The sequence below is a fragment of the Bubalus kerabau genome, chromosome X (assembly GCF_029407905.1).
Source record: "Bubalus kerabau isolate K-KA32 ecotype Philippines breed swamp buffalo chromosome X, PCC_UOA_SB_1v2, whole genome shotgun sequence".
Classification (NCBI taxonomy): Eukaryota; Metazoa; Chordata; class Mammalia; order Artiodactyla; family Bovidae; genus Bubalus; species Bubalus kerabau.
Genome location: NC_073647.1, coordinates 161,803,017 through 161,822,565, shown reverse-complemented (window position 1 = coordinate 161,822,565; position 19,549 = coordinate 161,803,017). Strand labels below are relative to the sequence as shown.

Here is a 19,549-nt window from a genome sequence, read left to right as displayed (position 1 = left end):
CTTCCAAGTTAGTATCTTTTGCTTTCTTTGGATAAATACTCAGAAGCAGGTCTGATGAATCTTATGGCTGCTCTTTTTTTTTTCTTTTTTTGAGGAACCTCCATACAGTTTTCCATAGTGGCTGTACCAATTTACATTCCTACCAACAGCAAACAAGAGTTCGCTTTTGTCCACATCCTTGCCAAATCTGTCTTTCAATATCAGGTGTTCTTACAGGTGTGAAAGTACATCCCCCAGTGTTGACTTGCATTTCCCTGATAATTAAAGATGTCAAGCATCTTTTCAAGTACCCACTGACCTTGAGTTATGGCTTCTTCAGAAAACACGTATTCTGATTATATGCCCATTTTTATCATAAACAGAAATTTCTGAATGAATACACTAACTCTTCTTATAAAGACACCAGTTATAACAGATTTAGGGGCCCTGATAGTACAGTTGGAGAAGGCAAAGGCACCCCACTCCAGTACTCTTGCCTGGAAAATCCATAGACGGAGGAGCCTGGTAGGCTGCAGTCCATTGGGTCGCTAAGAGTCGGGCACAACTGAGTGACTTCACTTTCACTTTTCACTTTCATGCATTGGAGAAGGAAATGGCAACCCACTCCAGTGTTCTTGCCTGGAGAATCCCAGGGGCGGGGAAGTCTGGTGGGCTGCCGTCTATGGGGTCGCACAGAGTCAGACACAACTGAAGCGATTTAGCAGCAGCAGCAGCAGCTAATTCACTATGACGGGAAGTCTGGTGGGCTGCCGTCTATGGGGTTGCACAGAGTTGGACACGACTGAAGCGACTAAGCAGCAGCAACTAATTCACTATGACCTCATTTTTACCTTGGTGAAATTTGTGAAAGCCCTATTTCAAGATCAGGTGGCATTCATATGTATTGGGGGGCTGCTAAAACTTCGACATATCTTTGCAGAGTTTGGGGAGGGGGAGGACACAATTCAACCTCTACTCAGGTAAACTCAAAACATGTGACAAGAAGAAAGTCTGAAGAATGCATAGCCAAGGCATGGTCTCAAAGTTTTTAAAAGATTCCAACTGACATTCTGTGTGTGCTAAGTCGCTTCAGTCATGTCGGACTCTTTGCAACCCCGTGGACTGTAGCCCTTCAGGTTCCTGTGTCCAGGGATTCTCCAGGCAATTACTGGAGTGGCTTGCCATTTCCTTCTCCAGGGGATCTTCCCAACCCAGGGCTTGAACCCACATCTATTATGAATCCTGCCTTAGCAGGCAGGCGCTTTACCACTGCACCACCAGGGAATCCCAATAAGCATTTATATACTCCCAGACTGTATCCCCCCAACATCTCATGTGCCCCCAGACAGCTCATGCGACCTCCTCATAGCTTATCTACTTTAAACCATGACCATAATAATTATAATAATAAGGGGCCTCCCCTGGGGGCTCAGGGATGAGGAGAGTCGCCCCGCCAATGCAGGAGACCAGAGTTCAATCTCTGGTCTGCAAAGATTCCACATGCCGCAGAGTAACTAAACCCATGCACCTCAAGTACTGAGCCCGTGCTCCACAACAGGAGAAACCGTGGCAAGAAAAAGCCCGAGCACAGCAACTAGCAAAAATCCTGTGCAGCCCTAAATAAATAACATAAATAATAAAAAAAAAAGTAACAATAATAATGGGCTTCTCAGCACTAGTAATAAAAACCTGCTTGCCAATGTAGGAGACATAAGACACCCGGGTTCAATCCCTGAGTCGGGAAGATCCCCTGGGTAAGGACATGGCAACCCACGCCAGTATTCTTGCCTGGAAAATCCCATGGACAGAGGAACCTGGCGGGCTACAGTCCATGGGGTCGCACAGAGTTGGACATGACTGAGTGGCTAACACACACACAATAATAATAATTGCACAACCTTAATTTTAAAAAAAAGGCTAGAGGAAGAGCATTTTCTCCTAAGTCTAGAGAAAGCCCTCTGAGATGTTAAGCTCAACTCTTTTTCCTACCTGTGAACTTTAATTAATTCCTCAGAAACGATTCCATCTCCATGAAATCAAATTATAGACTACTGCATTTAAAGCCGGGCAACGCACCGCTATCCCTGAAATGCAAGCACGTTAGTGTGCTGGCCATTCCGTCACAATTTTCTGCTTCCTTCCCCTGGAACACCTCTGGGGTTTGCTATTTTGGGGAAACACGCAGCTTCAGAAAGACTGAAGCTGGTTATTGTCGTGCAGAGGGTTTCCTGTGGGGAAATCGAAGTCTCAGCTGCAAAACGCTTCCTCCTTGGTGCATGTGATCTGCTTGTTGCAGGAAGCAGAGGGAATCTATTTTCTTTCTCATTCTGTAATTCGTATTGGATCTATATTACTTTTTTTTTTTAAAAAGTATGAAAACATTTCAGGTTCAATATAGATGAGCCAAGAATTACATGCATTTGCCAAAAAAAAATAAATAAAACTGCTGATATATATATATATATATACGCTGAAAATGATAATGTCAGTCGCGTCTGACTCTTTGCGACCCCATGGACTGTAGCCCACCAGGCTTCTCTGTCCATGGGATTTTCCCGGCAAGAATACTGGAATGGGTTGTCGTGCCCTTGTCCAGGGGATCTTCCTGACCCAGGGATTGAACCTGCGTCTCCCACAGCGCAGGCAGATTCTTTACTATCTGAGCCATCAGAGAAGCCCACCCATATACAGCACCATGCGTAAAACAGACAGCTAGTGGGAAGCTGCTATGTATCAGCACAGGGACCTCAGCTCGGTGCTCTGTGATGACCTAGAGGGGTGGATGGGGGGTGGGCGGGGGGCTCAAGAGGGAGAAGGTACATGTGTACATATGGCTGATTCACATTGCTGAGCAGCGCTAACCAACACGACATTGTAAAGCAATTATCTGCCAATTAAAAAAAATAATAATATGACTGCCACGCGCACGTCATGATCAATGAGAGAAAACACACGCCTATTGGTTGACACTGGTTATGACTGTTGGTACCAAGATAGCCAACTAAGAGTCAGATAATGGACAGGTTATCCACAGCAGCCTAGGGAGGACCTCGTAACTCTGTGATTCACGTGTTGGTTGAATTCCCCAGTCACCCCCGGGTAATATGATCATTGGGTCGTAGGACAGTCAATCTACTAAAATCCCTTTCTTTGGGAGGTGGGGGAGAGGAAGGCAAACATCCTTATACAATGTGCAAATCTCATTACCTGACTTAAACTCAAAAGGAAATATCGAATTGAGCTTTCTTATGTTTTTATCGATTTAATTTTCTTAGGGAAGAGACAATTTCCTCTCTACAATTTACTATTCTGCTTTTTAAATTTAAACTTTTCCTTTTTTTTTAATTTTTGGATGCACCCAGCTTCATGTGGGACCTTATTTCCCTCCCAGGGATCAAGCCCACGCCTCCTGCATTGGAAAGTGGGGTCTTCGCCACTGGACCGCCAGGGAAGTCCCTAAGCTAGGTGTCAAAATGTAGGAAATTAATATTATAGTGATATCACAAGATTTCTGGGAGTCTAAAATATAGCATTATGAAAGTATTTCACTAGGTAAAGATTTGGGAGGAGCAGCAAAGCTCTTAATGATTTTTTTTTCCTAATTTCAGAAGATAAGTATATTTGAATTCAGTAAGAAAGGAAACTTGTGCTCTTTGACAAATTTTATTGCACAGTCTGTTGAGAAGAAAAATAGGCATTAGCATTCCTTCGGATGTAATTCCATTTATGAATCCTCCAATGTCAAAAATAGAGCTATGCAAAAAAGCAAAAAAAAACCCAAGTGAGTACTTTGCAGGTTGAATTGCACCACCAAAGCAGCTCCCTGTAGTTCTGTCATGGTTTTTATTTATCTCTCCCTCTCTCACCATTCTGTACATTTTATGTCTTGGTCCATCTAGAGAAGCAACGAACAAGAAGCTTAGCTTTCAGAAACTCGGAAAGAGTTTCTTCACCTCACGGTAAAGGAGTGGATGTTTGAATCGTCATCTCAAGAATGATGGGAACATTTCCATCATGGATCCTCAATAGAAAAGATAACTTTCAAATTCTTTCTTCTTTTTTTTTCTCCATGGAAACTTAAAGCACTCCCTGCTTGAATTCACTGTGCCTACTGATGCCTTACTGAAACTTTAGTTTTTGCTGGGACTCATGTACTTTTCCATCAAAGGCCTTATATTTCTATACATCATCTTATCTGTTGTTTTAGTGGCTGAGTCGTGTCCGACCCTGTGACCCCATGCACTGCAGCACGCCAGGCTTCCCTGTCCATCACCAACTTCCAGAGCTTGCTCAAACTCATGTCCATTGAGTCCGTGATGCCATCCAACCATCTCACCCTCTGTCGTCCCCTTCTCCTCCCGCCTTCAATCTTTCCCAGCATCAGGGTCTTTTCCAGTGAGTCAGCTCTTCGCATGAAGTGGCCAAAGTACTGGAGTTTCAGCTTCAGCATCAGTCCTTCCGATGAATATTCAGGACAGATTTCCTTTAGGATTGACTGGTTTCATGTCCTCACAGTCCAAGGGACTCTCAACACTCTTCTCCAACAGCACAGTTCAAAAGCATCAATTCTTTGGTGCTCAGCTTTCTTTATAGTCCAACTCTCACATTCATACACGACTACTGGAAAAACCACAGCTTTGACTAGATGGACCTCTGTTGGATTCACCCAAAACCATGTATACGCTAAGTACAAACAGTGACTCATCACTATTTGTCAATGAACCATCCAAGAAGGCTGCGAGGAGAATAAGAAATGGAGGAGAGAAGAAAAAATACACAAAGATTCCCCGTTGGGCTCTCAAGACCCACAGAGGATCTGACTCGAGTTAGAACCACAGTGAAGATACAGCATGTGAGGTGAACGTGTCCGCTTTTGGATGGGATGATGGATTATGTCGCATCATAAAACAGAACACAACACAGCTCAAAGCACCCGTCTTAAGGCAAAGGGATAGGAGTGCTTGGGGACGTGTCATTTTCAGAACTCGTGGAAACGGACTACAAAAGCTCCTTGGCTTGAGACAAATCAATACTCTCAGTTTTCCTCCCTTTCAGATGGGCACACACCCTCTTCCCCAGGGGAAACTCCAGGATTGTACAAGGGACCACAGTCACGTCAGACAAGGCAGTGTCCCAATGAAGGGAAAACTCAAAGTACCTGGGGACTCTGGGAGGAAGGCATGGTCTAGTCATCTCCATGCGCAATTTGGCTTTTTCCAGAAAATCAAAACACACGGGATCTTGAGGGGATTATGGGCGGTTTTTCTTGTGTATTTTCCTCCTAAATCATACACACACAGACACGCAAACACACACAGATACTGAACAAACTATACACCAACCTCCATCATCACCACTCCAAATCATCAGACATGTGAAATCTACCAAGAATTTTTTTTTTTGCATTTTTTAAAATCTGTTTCCAGTTGTAGAAAGTTACTTTTCCAAGCCTACAAAGAATATTCGACTGAATTAATGAGACAGAGACGATCTTGTGTCTCGGCTTCATTTCATCCTAACAAGGGGTCAGGGCGTGAACAGACAGCTCTTTTTCACACTTTCTGTCTGCAAGCTCCCCGGTGATTTGTAGGTCTGATCTATTGACGCGGGGCTGTTGTTTTGCACGCCTCACAAACTCTCTGCGGTCCTGACAGCCGAACTGAACGGAGTATCAGCTTCTGTTCGCTTTCACTGCAGTGTGTCTGTCCCTGCAGGCAGCGTAAGGAGAAAGTGAAAGTGAGGTCGCTCAGTCGTGTCCGACCCTCAGCGACCCCCTGGACTGCAGCCTTCCAGGCTCCTCCGTCCATGGGATTCTCCAGGCAAGAGTACTGGAGTGGGGTGCCATTGCCTTCAACACGCAACTAACTCCTTACAGAAACAGCCTCCTTGACCATAAAGGAGGTAAAACATGAAAGGAAGTCATGTTTAACCATAAAGGAGAAAACATGAAACTAATTGATTAGCAGAAAATATGAAACGAATTCATTACAGAAACAGCCCGCTTAACTGTAAAGGGAGTAACACATGAAATTAATTCATGTCGAACTATAAAAGAGAAAACAAGAAATTAATTCATTATAGAAACAGCCTGGTTAACTGTAAAGGGAGTAACACATGAAACTGATTCATGTTTAACTATAAGGAGAAAACAAGAAATTAATTTACTACAGAATCATCCTGGTTAACCATAAAGGGAGTAAAACATGAAATTAATTCGTTACAGAATCATCCTGGTTAACCATAAAGGGAGCAAAACATGAAACTAATTCATTACACCAACAGCCTGGTTAACTGTAAAAGAGAAAAAACGTAACAGGAATTCATTGTACCAACAGTAATGAATGTAATTCATTAATACAAACAGCCTGATTTAGGACAAGCAAGCAAGAGACCAGACAGACAGGAATCGACTCCCCTTCATAACACTGAAGAAACTTAATCTTCCGCTGACAGATACTGGTAATGAGGCCAACACTGAATGGACATAAAACTGAGGTTACAAGAACATACCCATGCTTTCTATTTTCTAATTATTTCATATACAGTAGCTTAGACCCAAATCACTATAATATGAAAAGACATTCACAGGAGATAAAATACTATTGGGCATCCCTGGTGGCTCAGACAGTAGGGAATCCATCTGCAATGCAGGAGACCGGGATTCGATGCCTGGGTTGGGAAGATCTCCTGGAGAAGGGAAAGGCTACCCACTCGAGTATTCCTGGGCTTCCCTGGTGGCTCAGACAGTAAAGAATCCGTCTGCAATGCAGGAGACCTGGGTTTGATGCCTGGGTTGGGAAGATCTCCTGGAGAAGGGAAAGGCAACCCACTCCAGTATTCTTGCCTGGAGAATCCCATGCACAGAGGAGCCTGGTGGGCTACAGTCCATGGGGTTGCAAAGAATCTGACGCAATTGAACAATTAAGTACACCCACATAGACACAGAGGAGCCTGGTGGGCTGCTGTCTATGGGGTCGCACAGAGTCGGACACGACTGAAGCGACTTAGCAGCAGCACATACACACAATACAATTATTACTCATAAGTGAGGTCACTGAACACTAAGGAGGCTGAAAGCTTCACCAAGACAATACGCAAAATAAACAAGTGTGCAAAACAGCAATGTCTCTGGAAGCAAATGAAGCTATTACATGTCCTAGGGGGTGGGATGAAAGAAAGCGAAAGTCGCTCAGTCGTGTCTGACTCTTTGTGACCCCATGGACTATACAGTCCATGGAATTCTTCAGGCCAGAATACTGCAGTGCCTAGCCTTTCCCTTCTCCAGGGGATCTTCCCAACCCAAGGGTCGAACCCAGGTCTCCCGTATTGCAGGCAGGTTCTTCACCAGCTGAGCCACAACGGAAGCCCTTGTGGGTGGTGGGATACTGAACAAATAATGAGCAAATTTTTGGACACACACACATACTCTAGCAGATTAACTTGCACCTCAAGTTTCTAACAGTTTTTTTTTAATATTGCTTATAAATATGCATAGATAGCAAATGTGGTTTTTAATACATCCTAAGAGTACTAGAGTTTCAGCTGTAGCATCATTCTTTGGAAAGACTGATGCTAAAGCTGAAACTCCAGTACTTTGGTCACCTCATGCGAAGAGTTGACTCATTGGAAAAGACTCTGATGCTGGGAGGGATTGGGGGCAGGAGGAGAAGGGGACGACAGAGTTTGAGATGGCTGGATGGCATCACTGACTTGATGGACGTGAGTCTGAGTGAACTCCGGGAGTTGGTGATCGACAGGGAGGCCTGGCGTGCTGTGATTCATGGGGTCGCAAAGAGTCGGACACGACTGAGGGACTGAACTGAACTGAACTGAAGTGACTTGGATGAGATGGGTAGGTAGCATCACCGACACAATGGATATGAATTTGAGCAAACTCCAGAGATGTTGAAGGACAGGGAAGCCTGGCATGCTGCAGTCCATGGGGTCACCAAGAGTCGCACACGACTGAGCAACGTAACAGCAAGGATGTCACTGGGACTTGTTCTAGTAATGGAAAAAAATTATAAACCGCCAAATGAGTTAAAACTCACATTCTGGAAGATGACAAATACAGTGGGAAATTCTCTTCCTTAGAGAACACGTTTTCTAACTTGTAAGGCATGCTAAGCCAATTGTGTTATTCGAAACATGGACAATTTCTAAACGCTCCACAGGATTATTCTTCTATTGGAGAATTTCTTAAGCCGGGAGAGAAACACATGTTGCCAGAAATCCACTCTCGTTTAACCATGTTCACAAAGTACTAAATTGTTTTCAATTAATCCTTGCCAGGGAGATATTTATCTAATAATCTTTCCTAATTATCTGCACTTACAAGCCACGTCTACACAACGTCAAACATCCCCCTGACATGAAAATGGGAAGCAATTAGTGACTCTCACGTAGCTTCCTGCTGATGTGGACGGGCTAAAACACCTGTCTCACTGCGTTAACTTGCACAGCTTTAAGTTTTTCACCTAGATTTTTTTTTTCCCTCTGCATACACCTGAACTATTTGTGACTTGATGAGAAGAGAAAGGCACTTCATTTTTCCTTTATCTGACGTTAAAAAAAGAATTGTGCTATTGTCTTTGGCTGTTCTGAGAGCCTGTTCCAAGAAATGTATTTTAATGCTTCTTTGATGATTAATTTCTGTAAATCAAGTGGGATGCTAAAAATCCAGTTGACGACTCAGGCCGAAAAAGACAAAGCTTAGGAATAAAGCAGAAGGTAATACTCTGCTCTTTGTTAAAAAAAAAAAAAATGCCATTCCTGATGTATTGTCATTTGCAGCAACTTGGATGGACTGACAGCTGATGATACTAAGTGAAGTGATTCAGAAATAGAAAGACAAATATCACGTGATATCACTTAAATGTGGAATCTAAAACACAACACAAAGGAACTTATCTACAAAAGAGAAACAGACTCAGAGGCACAGAGACCAGATGTGTGGCTACCTAGGGGGAGGGGAAGGGATGGAATAGGACCTTGGGGTTAGCAGACGGTCACTACTGTATTTAGAACAGACAAGCAAGTTCCTACTGTTCCGCACCGGGGACCACATTCAACATCCAGTGATAAACCACCATGGAAACCAACATGAAAACCGATATGTGTGTGTGTGTGTGTGTGTGTGTGTGTATGTAACTGAATCTCTTTGCTGTACAGCAGAAACTAACTCAGCATTGTAACTCAACTACACTTCAATTAAAAAAAAAAATTCCATTTCTCAAAACTCCCTTTTTTAAAGCCATATTAGGAACTATCAGAAGTGACAGACCCTCAGTCCCATTTCCTAAGCTGACCCTCGCACTATGACATATAGACACTTATGTTACATTGGCGATGTACTGGACATTATAGTGGACAGATCAGTTCAGTTCAGTTCAGTCGCTCAGTCATGTCCGACTCTGCAACCCCATGAATCGCAGCACGCCAGGCCTCCCTGTCCATCACCAACTCCCGGAGTTCACCCAGACTCACGTCCATCGAGTCAGTGATGCCATCCAGCCATCTCATCCTCTGTCGTCCCCTTCTCCTCCTGCCGCCAATCCCTCCCAGCAACAGAGACTTTTCCAATGAGTCAACTCTACATATGTACAAATTAGCTGAAAAGTTCTGGTTCTCCGGGATCTCCTAGTGGCTCAGACAATGAAGAATCTGCCTGTCATGCAGGACACCAGGGTTCTATCACTGGGTGGGGAAGACCCCCTGGAGCAGGGAATGGCAACCCACTGCAGTATTCTTGCCTGGACGATCCCATGGACAGAGGAGCCTGGTGGGTCGCAAAGAGTCAGACAAGACTGAGCGAGAAACCTTTTCACGTTCTCTGTTCTTGTATTAACTATGCTTCACAAATATCCAATTAGGGGCTCGATATGTGTGCAAAGAAGTCTCCCAGCTCATCTCTATTTTATACCCAAGGAAACTGAGGCACGCACTAGCTGAAGAACCCGCCCATAATCACTCAACAGGCAAGGGAACAGGCTGGCATTTGCAGGCTGGCAGGCGTGTTCTTAGCCAATCAATGCTGCAAGCTCAGTGGAAGGACTGAACCAAGCTGACAGTCGGAAGGATTCAGAGAAGTTACTGCAACCCCACCTTCACAGCAGCACTGTATACAGTAGTCAAGGCACAGGAATAACTAAAGCAACCACGCACACACAAATGGGTAGACAAGTTGGTATGTAGGTGTAGGTATGCGGTGGAATATTACCCAGCTGTTGAAAAGGAAATTCCTACTGTCTGTGACAAAGTGAGTGGCCTCGATGGCATAATGCTAAGTGAGACTGGTTTTAAAAAAGCACAAATACTGTATTCACATCCATATGGAATCTAAAAATCATACTGCATCACTTATATGTAGAATCTAAAAAAAAAAAAAATAGTACAACGGAACCTCTTTACAAAACAGAGTCACAGATGTAGAGAACCAACTTATGGTTACCAAGGGGTAAGGAGGGAGGCAAGGATAGATTGGGAGAGTGCGATTGACAAATACACATTACTCTATAAAACATAGATAACTAGTAGGAACCTGCTGCAGAGCACAGGGAACTCTATTCAACACTCTGGAGTGAGCTATGCCAGAAAAGAATCTGAAAATGAGGGGATATGTGCATACGTTTAGCAGATTCACTTTGCTGTACAGAAGAAACTAACACAGCATTGTGTACCATCTATACCCCAATAAAAAAATACGTTTTTAAAAAACACCAAACCCGTAGAAGAAGAGATCAGATTTGCTGCAGCCGGAAGTGGAGGGGTGGAGGAGGCGTTGGGGGGTTGGATGAAAATGGTTGGAATGTACAAGCTCCCAGTTCTAAGATAAACAAGCACCAAGGGTGTAATGTACAGGGTTGAGGGCTGTATTACCACTGCTCGACGAGACACAGGGAACTTGGAGATCGTGCCAGTCCAGGTTTGATGCGTGAGACAGGGCGCTCAGGGCTGGTGCACTGGGATGACCCTGAGGGATGGGATGGGGAGGGAGGTGGGAGGGGGGTTCAGGATGGGGAACACATGTACACCCGTGGATTATTCATATCGATGTATGGCAAAACCACTACAATATTGAAAAGTAATTAGCCTCCAATTAAAATAAGTTATTTTTTGTTTTAAAAAAGAGTACAGCCTAACAGTCCTCATCGCAAGGAAAAAAAATCTTTCCTTTTTTTCTTTTTCTTAGAGCTATATGAGATCTGGGTGGTAGGTGGTATAGTTGCTCTGTTGTGTCCGACTCTTTGCAACCCTATGGGCTGTAGCCCGCCAGGCTCCTCTGTCCATGGGATTCCCCAGGGAAGAATACTAGAGTGGGTTGCTGTGACCTCCCCTCGAGGGTACCTTACCAACCGAGGGATCGAACTCATGTCTCCTGCAGGCAGATTCTTGACAGACTGAGCCTCCAGGGAAGCCCATGAGAAGACGGACCTTAGCTGAAACTATTGTGGTGATCATGTCTCAGTTCATGGAAGTCAAACCGTCATGCTGTCTGCCTTCAACTTGCATGGCGATGTCCCTCAGAGACATCTCACTAAAACTGGGGAGGGAAGAGAATTTACTGACATCCTCTCAAATAAATTCACCAGTAAGTTGTTTTTCAAAAGGGGAGAGGATCCAGCTGACCCAGAAGAGATCACATCCTGAGGTCTTGCCAGAAGGAACAAGGAGCTGAAAAGATTATGCTAACATGAGAAGAATCCATTCAGAGGTACAGCTGCTTCTAAATGTCAGATGAGGGAAGAGAATCATTTGGGTGTTTTCTTTGATGCCATTCACTTACACCCACTCTGGGCATCTGGAGATTTTTAAAGGTGCCTTCATTACACTGCCTTCATTCCATCCCTGTGTCTGGAAGACCCCCTGGAGGAAGGCATGGCAACCCACCCCAGTATTCTTGCCTGGAGAATCCCATGGACAGAGGAGCCTGGCGGGCTATAGTCCATGGGGCTGCAAAGAGTCAGACACGACCGAGGGACTAACATTTTCACTACGCTCCTGTATAAAATCAGCATCACTTTTGAATACTAATAAGGTTTGTCAAGGCTATGGTTTTTCCAGCAGTCGTGTATGGATGTGAGAGTTGGACTATAAAGAAAGCTGAGCCCTGAAGAACTGATGCTTTTGAACTGTGGTGTTGGAGAAGACTCTTGAGAGGCCCTTGGACTACAAGGAGATCCAACCAGTCCATTCTGAAGGAGATCAGTCCTAGGTGTTCTTTGGAAGGACTGATGCTAAAGCTGAAACTCCAATACTTTTGCCCACCTCATGCGAACAGTTGACTCACTGGAAAAGACTCTGATGTTGGGAGGGATTGGGGGCAGGAGGAGAAGGGGACGACAGAGGGTGAGATGGCTGGATGGCATCACCGACTTGATGGACATGAGTTTGGGTGAACTCCGGGAGTTGGTGATGGACAGGGAGGCCTGCTGCTGCTGCTGCTAAGTCATTTCAGTCGTGGCCAACTCTGTGTGACCCCATAGACAGCAGCCCACCAGGCTCCCCCATCCCTGGGATTCTCCACGCAAGAAAACTGGAGTGGCGTGCTGCAATTCATGGGGTCACAAAGAGTCGGACACCACTGAGCGACTGAACTGAACTAAAGGTTTGCCGTAAACCTCTTTTCACACCTCCAACCAAAAGTTCGATGTCTACTTTCTAGAGTTTAAACCTCACATCTTCAAAAATCTCCACCCAGCCATCACAACTAGCATTGAGTCCTTGCTATGTATAACAGAAAGCAGCAAATTTGTAAGCACCCAGCATTAAAATGACTGTTTAATAAAAACAAGCTATTCTGGCGTTGCAAAGGTGAACAAAGGAATTACCATCTCAGAATGAGGAGTGACGGAGAAAGTTCACATTAACTGTTTAGTGGTGTGTGGGTTGTTTTCAATCAGGGAAACACTTGACGATAAATTTCAAACTGTGATAAAAGCTGCCCAAACTCTACCAGATTTGTGTTGCTGCCGTAACAAATTGCCACCCATGTTGCAGCTTCAAGGGGCAGCTATTGAGGCTCTTAGAGTTCTGAAGGTCAGAGTTCCAGCAGGCTAAAATTGAGGGGTGGGCAGGGCTTTCTGGAGACTCAAGAGGAGATACCTTGTCTTTTCCAGCTTCGAGAAGCTGCCGAATCCCATGACTTCCGGCTCCGTCTTGTCCTCAAAGGCAGCAATGGCCGCTGGGCCTTTTCCCTGTTGTTTTCCTCTGGCCCTGCTCACCTTTTCTCTCTCCCTCATCCACAACTAACGGTCTCTGCGATCCCATATGGACCCACCTAGATAAGCCAGAGTATATTGAAGTCAACAGGTTGTTGCTAAGTCGCTTCAGTCGTGTCCGACTCTGTGCGACCCCATAGATGGCAGCCCACCAGGCTCCCCCGTCCCTGGGATCCTCCAGGCAAGAACACTGGAGTGGGTTGCCATTTCCTCCTCCAACAGGTAAGCAGGTATTAATTTTAGATGCAACCTCCTCCGCTTAGCACTCTAAGGCAATAATAGTCTTTATAATAATAATGTTTCCTGGGCTTAGGACTCGCCCTGCCCTCCATGTGCGGCCACGCACGACTGCTAAGTGGCTTCCGTCGTGTCCGACACTTTGCGACCCCATGGACTGTGGCCAGACGGGCTCCTCTGTCCATGGGATTCTCCAGGCAAAAACATTACGGTGAGTTGTCATTTCGTCCTCCAGGGACCCTTCACCACCCAGGGATCGAACCCACGCCTTCTGCGTTGCAGGCGGGTTCTTTACCACTGAGGCACCCGGGAAGCCCGCCCTTCTCTGGGAGAGCCACTATTCTGCTTCCAATAAGTGTGTGTCTCTACAAATTAAGAATGGCTGTCTCTGTTGCCATGCCAACACGTCAAGCTTAACTGGTACATAACAGCAATACATAACTACATTATTGCTAGTGAAGTCACACGGAAACACCAACTGATCAAAGCATCAGGACAAACCAAAAAAAAAAAAAAAATTAACTAACCGAGTGCCAAAGTGGAATTCTGAATTCCAAATAGCTGGTATCACCATACATCCATTTAATCAAAGGCACAGTTACAAATTTAGATATGCCGTAAAGGAAGCTCTTTGCAGGGACCAGCATGAAGCCATAATTTTCATGTGTTGTGGTAGAAGTAGGGTTTCTTCATTTAGGAAGAACCAGTGATTAAATATCTAAACCTCCATGTTCATTTTGAAATGGATACGAGTGATCTTTTTTAAACGCACAGAACTCCTGACCCAATAGGCTGCAATTTTCTGTTTCTGCGGACACACAGGCGTGTGGCTTCACTCACCAGTGAAAATCCTTATTTATATATTATAGGGAGATCAATTTTAGCCATTCAGCCTGTATTAGATTTCTGATTCTCCCATCAAGATGATGTGAGATACGGCGTGCAAAAGCGATATAAAAATACCCCAGGAGTCAACAAGCAGCACTGCCTTTATTCTTAAATTTAGATTGCTTCTCTGTTAGGCAGCATTTTTCACCTTTTTTTCCCCCAAAACTCCTATTGAATTCTGAACCACAAAGAAATGGCCAAATTGCTTATGGTTTCCATCCACACAATTGCACACTTATGAGTCTGCGATCAAGGAAGCTATTGACTTTTCTTCCTGGATGGTCTAATTGCACCCTACCTCTCAAGGCTCAGACTGTAAAGGACCTGCCTGCAATGCAAGAGAGCCTCGTTCGATCCCTAGGGAAGGTCCCTTGAAGAAGGGAATGGCAACCCACTCCAGTATTTCTGCCTGGAGAATCCCATGGACAGAGGAGCCCGGCGGGCTATAGTCCAGGGGGTCGCAAAGGGACAGACATGTCTGAGGGACTAACACTTTTTCACTTTCTCATAAGGAGGCATCCCCTTTGAAGCACATTCCTTATTTGGAAGGGTAGCACTCTCAAGTCACCTGTTCATAAACCCCAGCATGTCAAATTTATTGTGAAAGCAATTTTAATCTTTTACCCAGGTTTGTTCCCTCTACCCTGCCTCCCCTTCCATCTTTCTTTTAATTCCTTCATGTGGACAGCTCAGGATGAAAGTCCAGGACTTAGGTGGCTTTGAAAGGCGAACCTTTAATTTGCTTGGGATGGGGTTACCCATCCTTGTCGATGCACCAAGGAGGTACTAGCAGCTGCCAAGTGCAAGGACAGCTCAGGGTAGGACATGGAAGTAAGGCATCGGGTGTCACTCCTTGAACCCCATTCAGCCCTAGACTATGCAAGGTGATTGGTTCCTCTGTCTCCATAGCAACAAGGAGGCTGTCTCCATGCCAACCTCTGCTGATATGATGAAGCCCAGCCCTTCCGTATCTTTCCCTGGACATCCTTTGTCATCTCCCTAACAGATGCCAGCGGCCTGCTTTCTCCTGAACAGTCCTCACACCACCTCCCTGCATCCGCCCTGAGAAAGAACCACACGGCAGACACGATGCAATTCTGGATATCCCTGAGTAATATCATCGCTTGTGGCCAGACTCTCAGTTGAGTCTCACGGAGAAACATCTCTCAAGGATTAAAGAGGGGGGAAAAAAGGAAGACAAAGGTGTGCGTCAAAGTTACCAAGGACAAGCATGCACTCTGGTTTTCAGAGTAGACACGGATGGCTACTATGAGGCCTCTAACTTTTAAATTCCAGGAAGACTGCATTCTATTGTTTTTCTTCTCCTTCTACGAAAATAGCACATGTAAATAAGAAATGAAAAAATTAATGGGTCTACACTGTATCCAGTAGTCTGGTTGGTCTGTATCAAACATTTTAATTCAAAGTCTTCACGAACAAGGAGATAGCCAAGTTCTACTAGCGTGATATTAAGTTATAATAATCTATGAAACGTGATGCCTTTCACAGACTTTCACTGCTGTGTTAGCCAAACAAAAAAAAAGGGTCATTTTGTTCTAGTGAGAACATAATTTTTCTCATGGACCTAGCCCAACTTCAGTCTGGTTGGCCTTTTGAAGTCTACACAAAGAAGGAGATACCCAAGTTTTACAAGCTCTGGAGTTAGATGGAACATTACTGTTACCAAGACTTTGACTGCTGAGTTATCCAAAAGGAAAGGGGGCACTGGGTCTCAGCAATAACATTATTTTTCTGAGGTAGCTAGACCCTTCTGACGGCACACATCTGCGTTTTGCCGGCAGTGACTACTGGAACGAAACGACGTCCAAGTTTACCGCGACAAGGCGGCTTCTCAACAATCAAGTCCAATCGTTCAACGAACTATCCCTCGCTTGTGTATTTAAAAAAATCGGTGGTTCCTCTTAAGACTCAACAGGAAAAGCGCGAGCATCTTAAGACGTTAAAGCCAAAGGCACTATTCCTGATATGATTTTCAGTGGCTCCGTGAAGGCCGATCACGTTAATTCTATTAGTTTCTTTAGATGCGCCTTTTACAGGTGATCCCAGTGAAATCTACAAGAGTATAGGCTCGCACGGATTCTCATCTGCGAATAAAGACGGCAGCAATACTACAAAAGCCGGAAAGAACTAAGTCATTCATTTCAGGACTGTCCAGCTGTGTAAATACACACTGCAGAAAGTCACGAGTGATAAGTGCACTGTGAAGATGCAAGATAATAACTGGGTCATAGAAACTGTCATGCACAGGACGTGAGAAAAGGCTGTCAGGCACACGGGGAGGCGGACCCAGCAGGTGCCGCTCTCTGCCAAAGACGCTACTCACCGTCCTCCGTGGGCACGTATATGTTCAGGTAGAGGCAGTCTTCATTCTGGTCCTGCACGTAGGTCATCAGCGTGTCCAGGTTGGCTGTGAACCACACAGGCAGCATGTCGTGCAGGAGCGACCTCTCGTCCAGGTGCTGGGGGCAGACGGCGGCGAACTGGGTGGCATTGCGGACCCCGGTCCACGAGGAGGGGGGCTCGGGGGGCTGGAAGCGCCTCTCCCCGGTGGGGGGCGAGGCGTACGGGACCCCCAGGTACTGCTCCACGGGCCCCAGGATCTCATTGGGCAGCGGCGTTCTCAAGCCCCGGATCTTGCCGTAGTTGGTGCTGACCACGGGGTACTGGGCCTGGCTGTCGATGACCGTGAACTTGACGGCCAGGGCGGTGATCCACAGCAGGACGTTGGAGTTGACCATGACGCAGACGGGGGTGAAGGCCAGCGGAAGCCATAACAGTCCCTGGGGTCTCGACATGGCTCACGGGCACATCCGGGGCTGGGTGGGTGGGGCGTCTGGGGGCGGAGACTCTGAGCAGACCAGACAAGGGAGTGGCGGGGGTGCCCTCGGGGAGACAGAGCGGCTTCCAAGGACCGAGCGCCGGGAGAGGCGAAGGGCTTCCTGCAGACCCACTCCCGATGAGGCATAGACAGAGCCCAAGGTCAACAGCCAGCCCGGTGGTGGTCCTGACCGCCCATCCCAAGACCGCTGCGCTGCCTTAATCCTCGGACCGGATTCCCGCCGCTGCAGGGCTCCAAAGATGCCAGAAGCGTCCAGCACCTCCCAGCTACAGTGATCCTTTATAAGAACGCCGACGCACAGCAGGCGGCCTAAAGGGAAAGGAGAAACCAGACACAGATGATGAACGGATGACCGGCGTCACAGGGGGCATCTTACATCTTCCGGGAAACCCTACACATCACTCCAGGAAATCCTTTTTCACCGATCAATCTAGTGCAGCGGCTTCTCCAGGCCGTAGACTCTAGCCAGTGTCCTGACAACTTCCACAGTGAACTCCCCCACGGAGAACAAAATATTCAAGGAACCCTGGAGACTTCGTTACATGAACCAACATGTCACCACAACATGTATTGATAGCGATGCAGACAACGGTATGGACATCTAATTTGCTTCTTGGGCTTCAGGGTGGCTCAGTGGTAAAGAACCCGCCTGCCACTGCAAGAGACGAGGGTTCCATCCCTGAGTTCGGAAGATCCCCTGGAGGAGGGCATGGCAACCCTCTCCAGTATTCTTGCCTGAAGAATGCCCATGGACAGAAGAGGCTGGGAGGCAACAGTCCACACAGTCACTCAAGTTCCTAAGTGTAGCAAGTAAACAAGTACAATTTCACTATGCACAACCTAAACACTTTTCTCAGATTTAAAAAAACAGTTACTTTTATAAAATAGATTAACAAGAACCTATTATATAGCACAGAGAGCTATACCCAATATTTTATAACAAGCTATATGGGAAAAGAATCAGAAACACACACACATACAGACACTCACACTCATATATAGCTGAATCACTTCACTGTATGCTTGAAACTAACACAACACTGCAAATCAACTATACTTCAATAAAAAATAAATATTAAAAAAAACCCATCACTACACCCTAAGATATTATGAGTGGAACTCTGAAAGTCTTCTAAGATGTGGAAAACACAGGTGTGCACCCAGACCAGATCGGCTTCCTGCCATGTGGACATTTATCAGCCAATACTAAGGGCATGCCAAGTCGCTTCAGTCGTGTCCGACTCTTTGCAACTCTATGGACTGTAGCCCGCCAGGCTCCTCTGCCCATGGAATTCTCCGGGCAAAAACACTGGACTGGGTTGCCATTTCCTTCTCCAGGGGGATCTTCCAGATCCAGGGATGGAACCCACATCTCTTAAGTCTCCTGCACTGGCAGGCCAGTTCTTTACCACTAGCGCCACTTAAGAGGCCCAACAAAAAGGGATCAGCAAATTGAAAGAGCCTGCTAAGGCAAAAGATGTTAAGAGACACAGGTCGATCCTTGGGCCACGAAGATCCCCTAGCAGAGGAAATGGCAACTCAGTCCACTATTCTTGTCTGGTGAATCCCATGGACAGAGGAGCCTGGAGGGCTTCCGTCCATAGGGTCGCAAAGAGTCGGAACAGGACTAACACGATTAAGCATGCATGCAGACAAGTGAATACTCATCAGTCTTGGGCGGCTCAATAGTGCGCATCTGGGCTCCAGACATTGTTGCCCTGAACCTTAGCTTCCTTGGAAGAGACTGAAGGACATGGTAGGTACATCTCCAGGATCATCAGCAAGTCATGCAGCCTGTCCTATCAAGTCATCATTCATAATTAAGAGTGTTGGTACAGCGATCCTCATTTTCATGTCAAATACCGCCTGCCTTCAAGAGGAAACTCTGCAGCCTCTGTAACAAGTTTATGATACATCTAAGCTATCGACCTGTGGAGTTTGGAGGAGTCCACTTTGAAAGAGTGACATCCTTGGGAATGAATTTCCTGGCAGTCCAGTGATCAGGTCTCCACGCCCTCACTGCAAGGACCTGGGTTCAATCCCTGATTGGGGAACTAAAGATCCTGCAAGCCACTGGCTTCCCCTCCCCCTTCTCTCAAAAACAAACCTGACCATTTCAATGCATCTCGGTGTGGATCCCACAACTCTCAATGGATAAGGGATGTATGATATTCATAAGAATGTCACACATGAGCATTACAAATAATGCATTAGAGACAGAAAATATTTCAAGTGATGATACAAGGATGCTACTTTTAAAAATCAACATTTTCTATTGAAGTGTATAGTTGATTACGGGCTTCCCAGGGGTCTCAGTGGTAAAGAATCTGCCTCCAATGCAGGAGACTTGGGTTCGATTGCTGCA

The 19,549-nt window shown here is 45.8% G+C and overlaps 1 protein-coding gene across 2 annotated transcripts in view; it reads right to left on the bottom strand.

Annotated features, from left to right (window-relative positions):
* Positions 1–17,140, bottom strand: part of NLGN4X (neuroligin 4 X-linked) — a 300,903-nt gene extending 283,763 nt beyond the window's left edge. For both annotated transcript variants that reach the window (XM_055564577.1, XM_055564578.1), the window contains exon 1: positions 16,669–17,140. In XM_055564577.1, the coding sequence (XP_055420552.1) occupies positions 16,669–17,140 (472 nt within the window). The remainder of the gene's footprint in view (positions 1–16,668) is intronic.
* Positions 17,141–19,549: the final 2,409 nt, after the last annotated feature.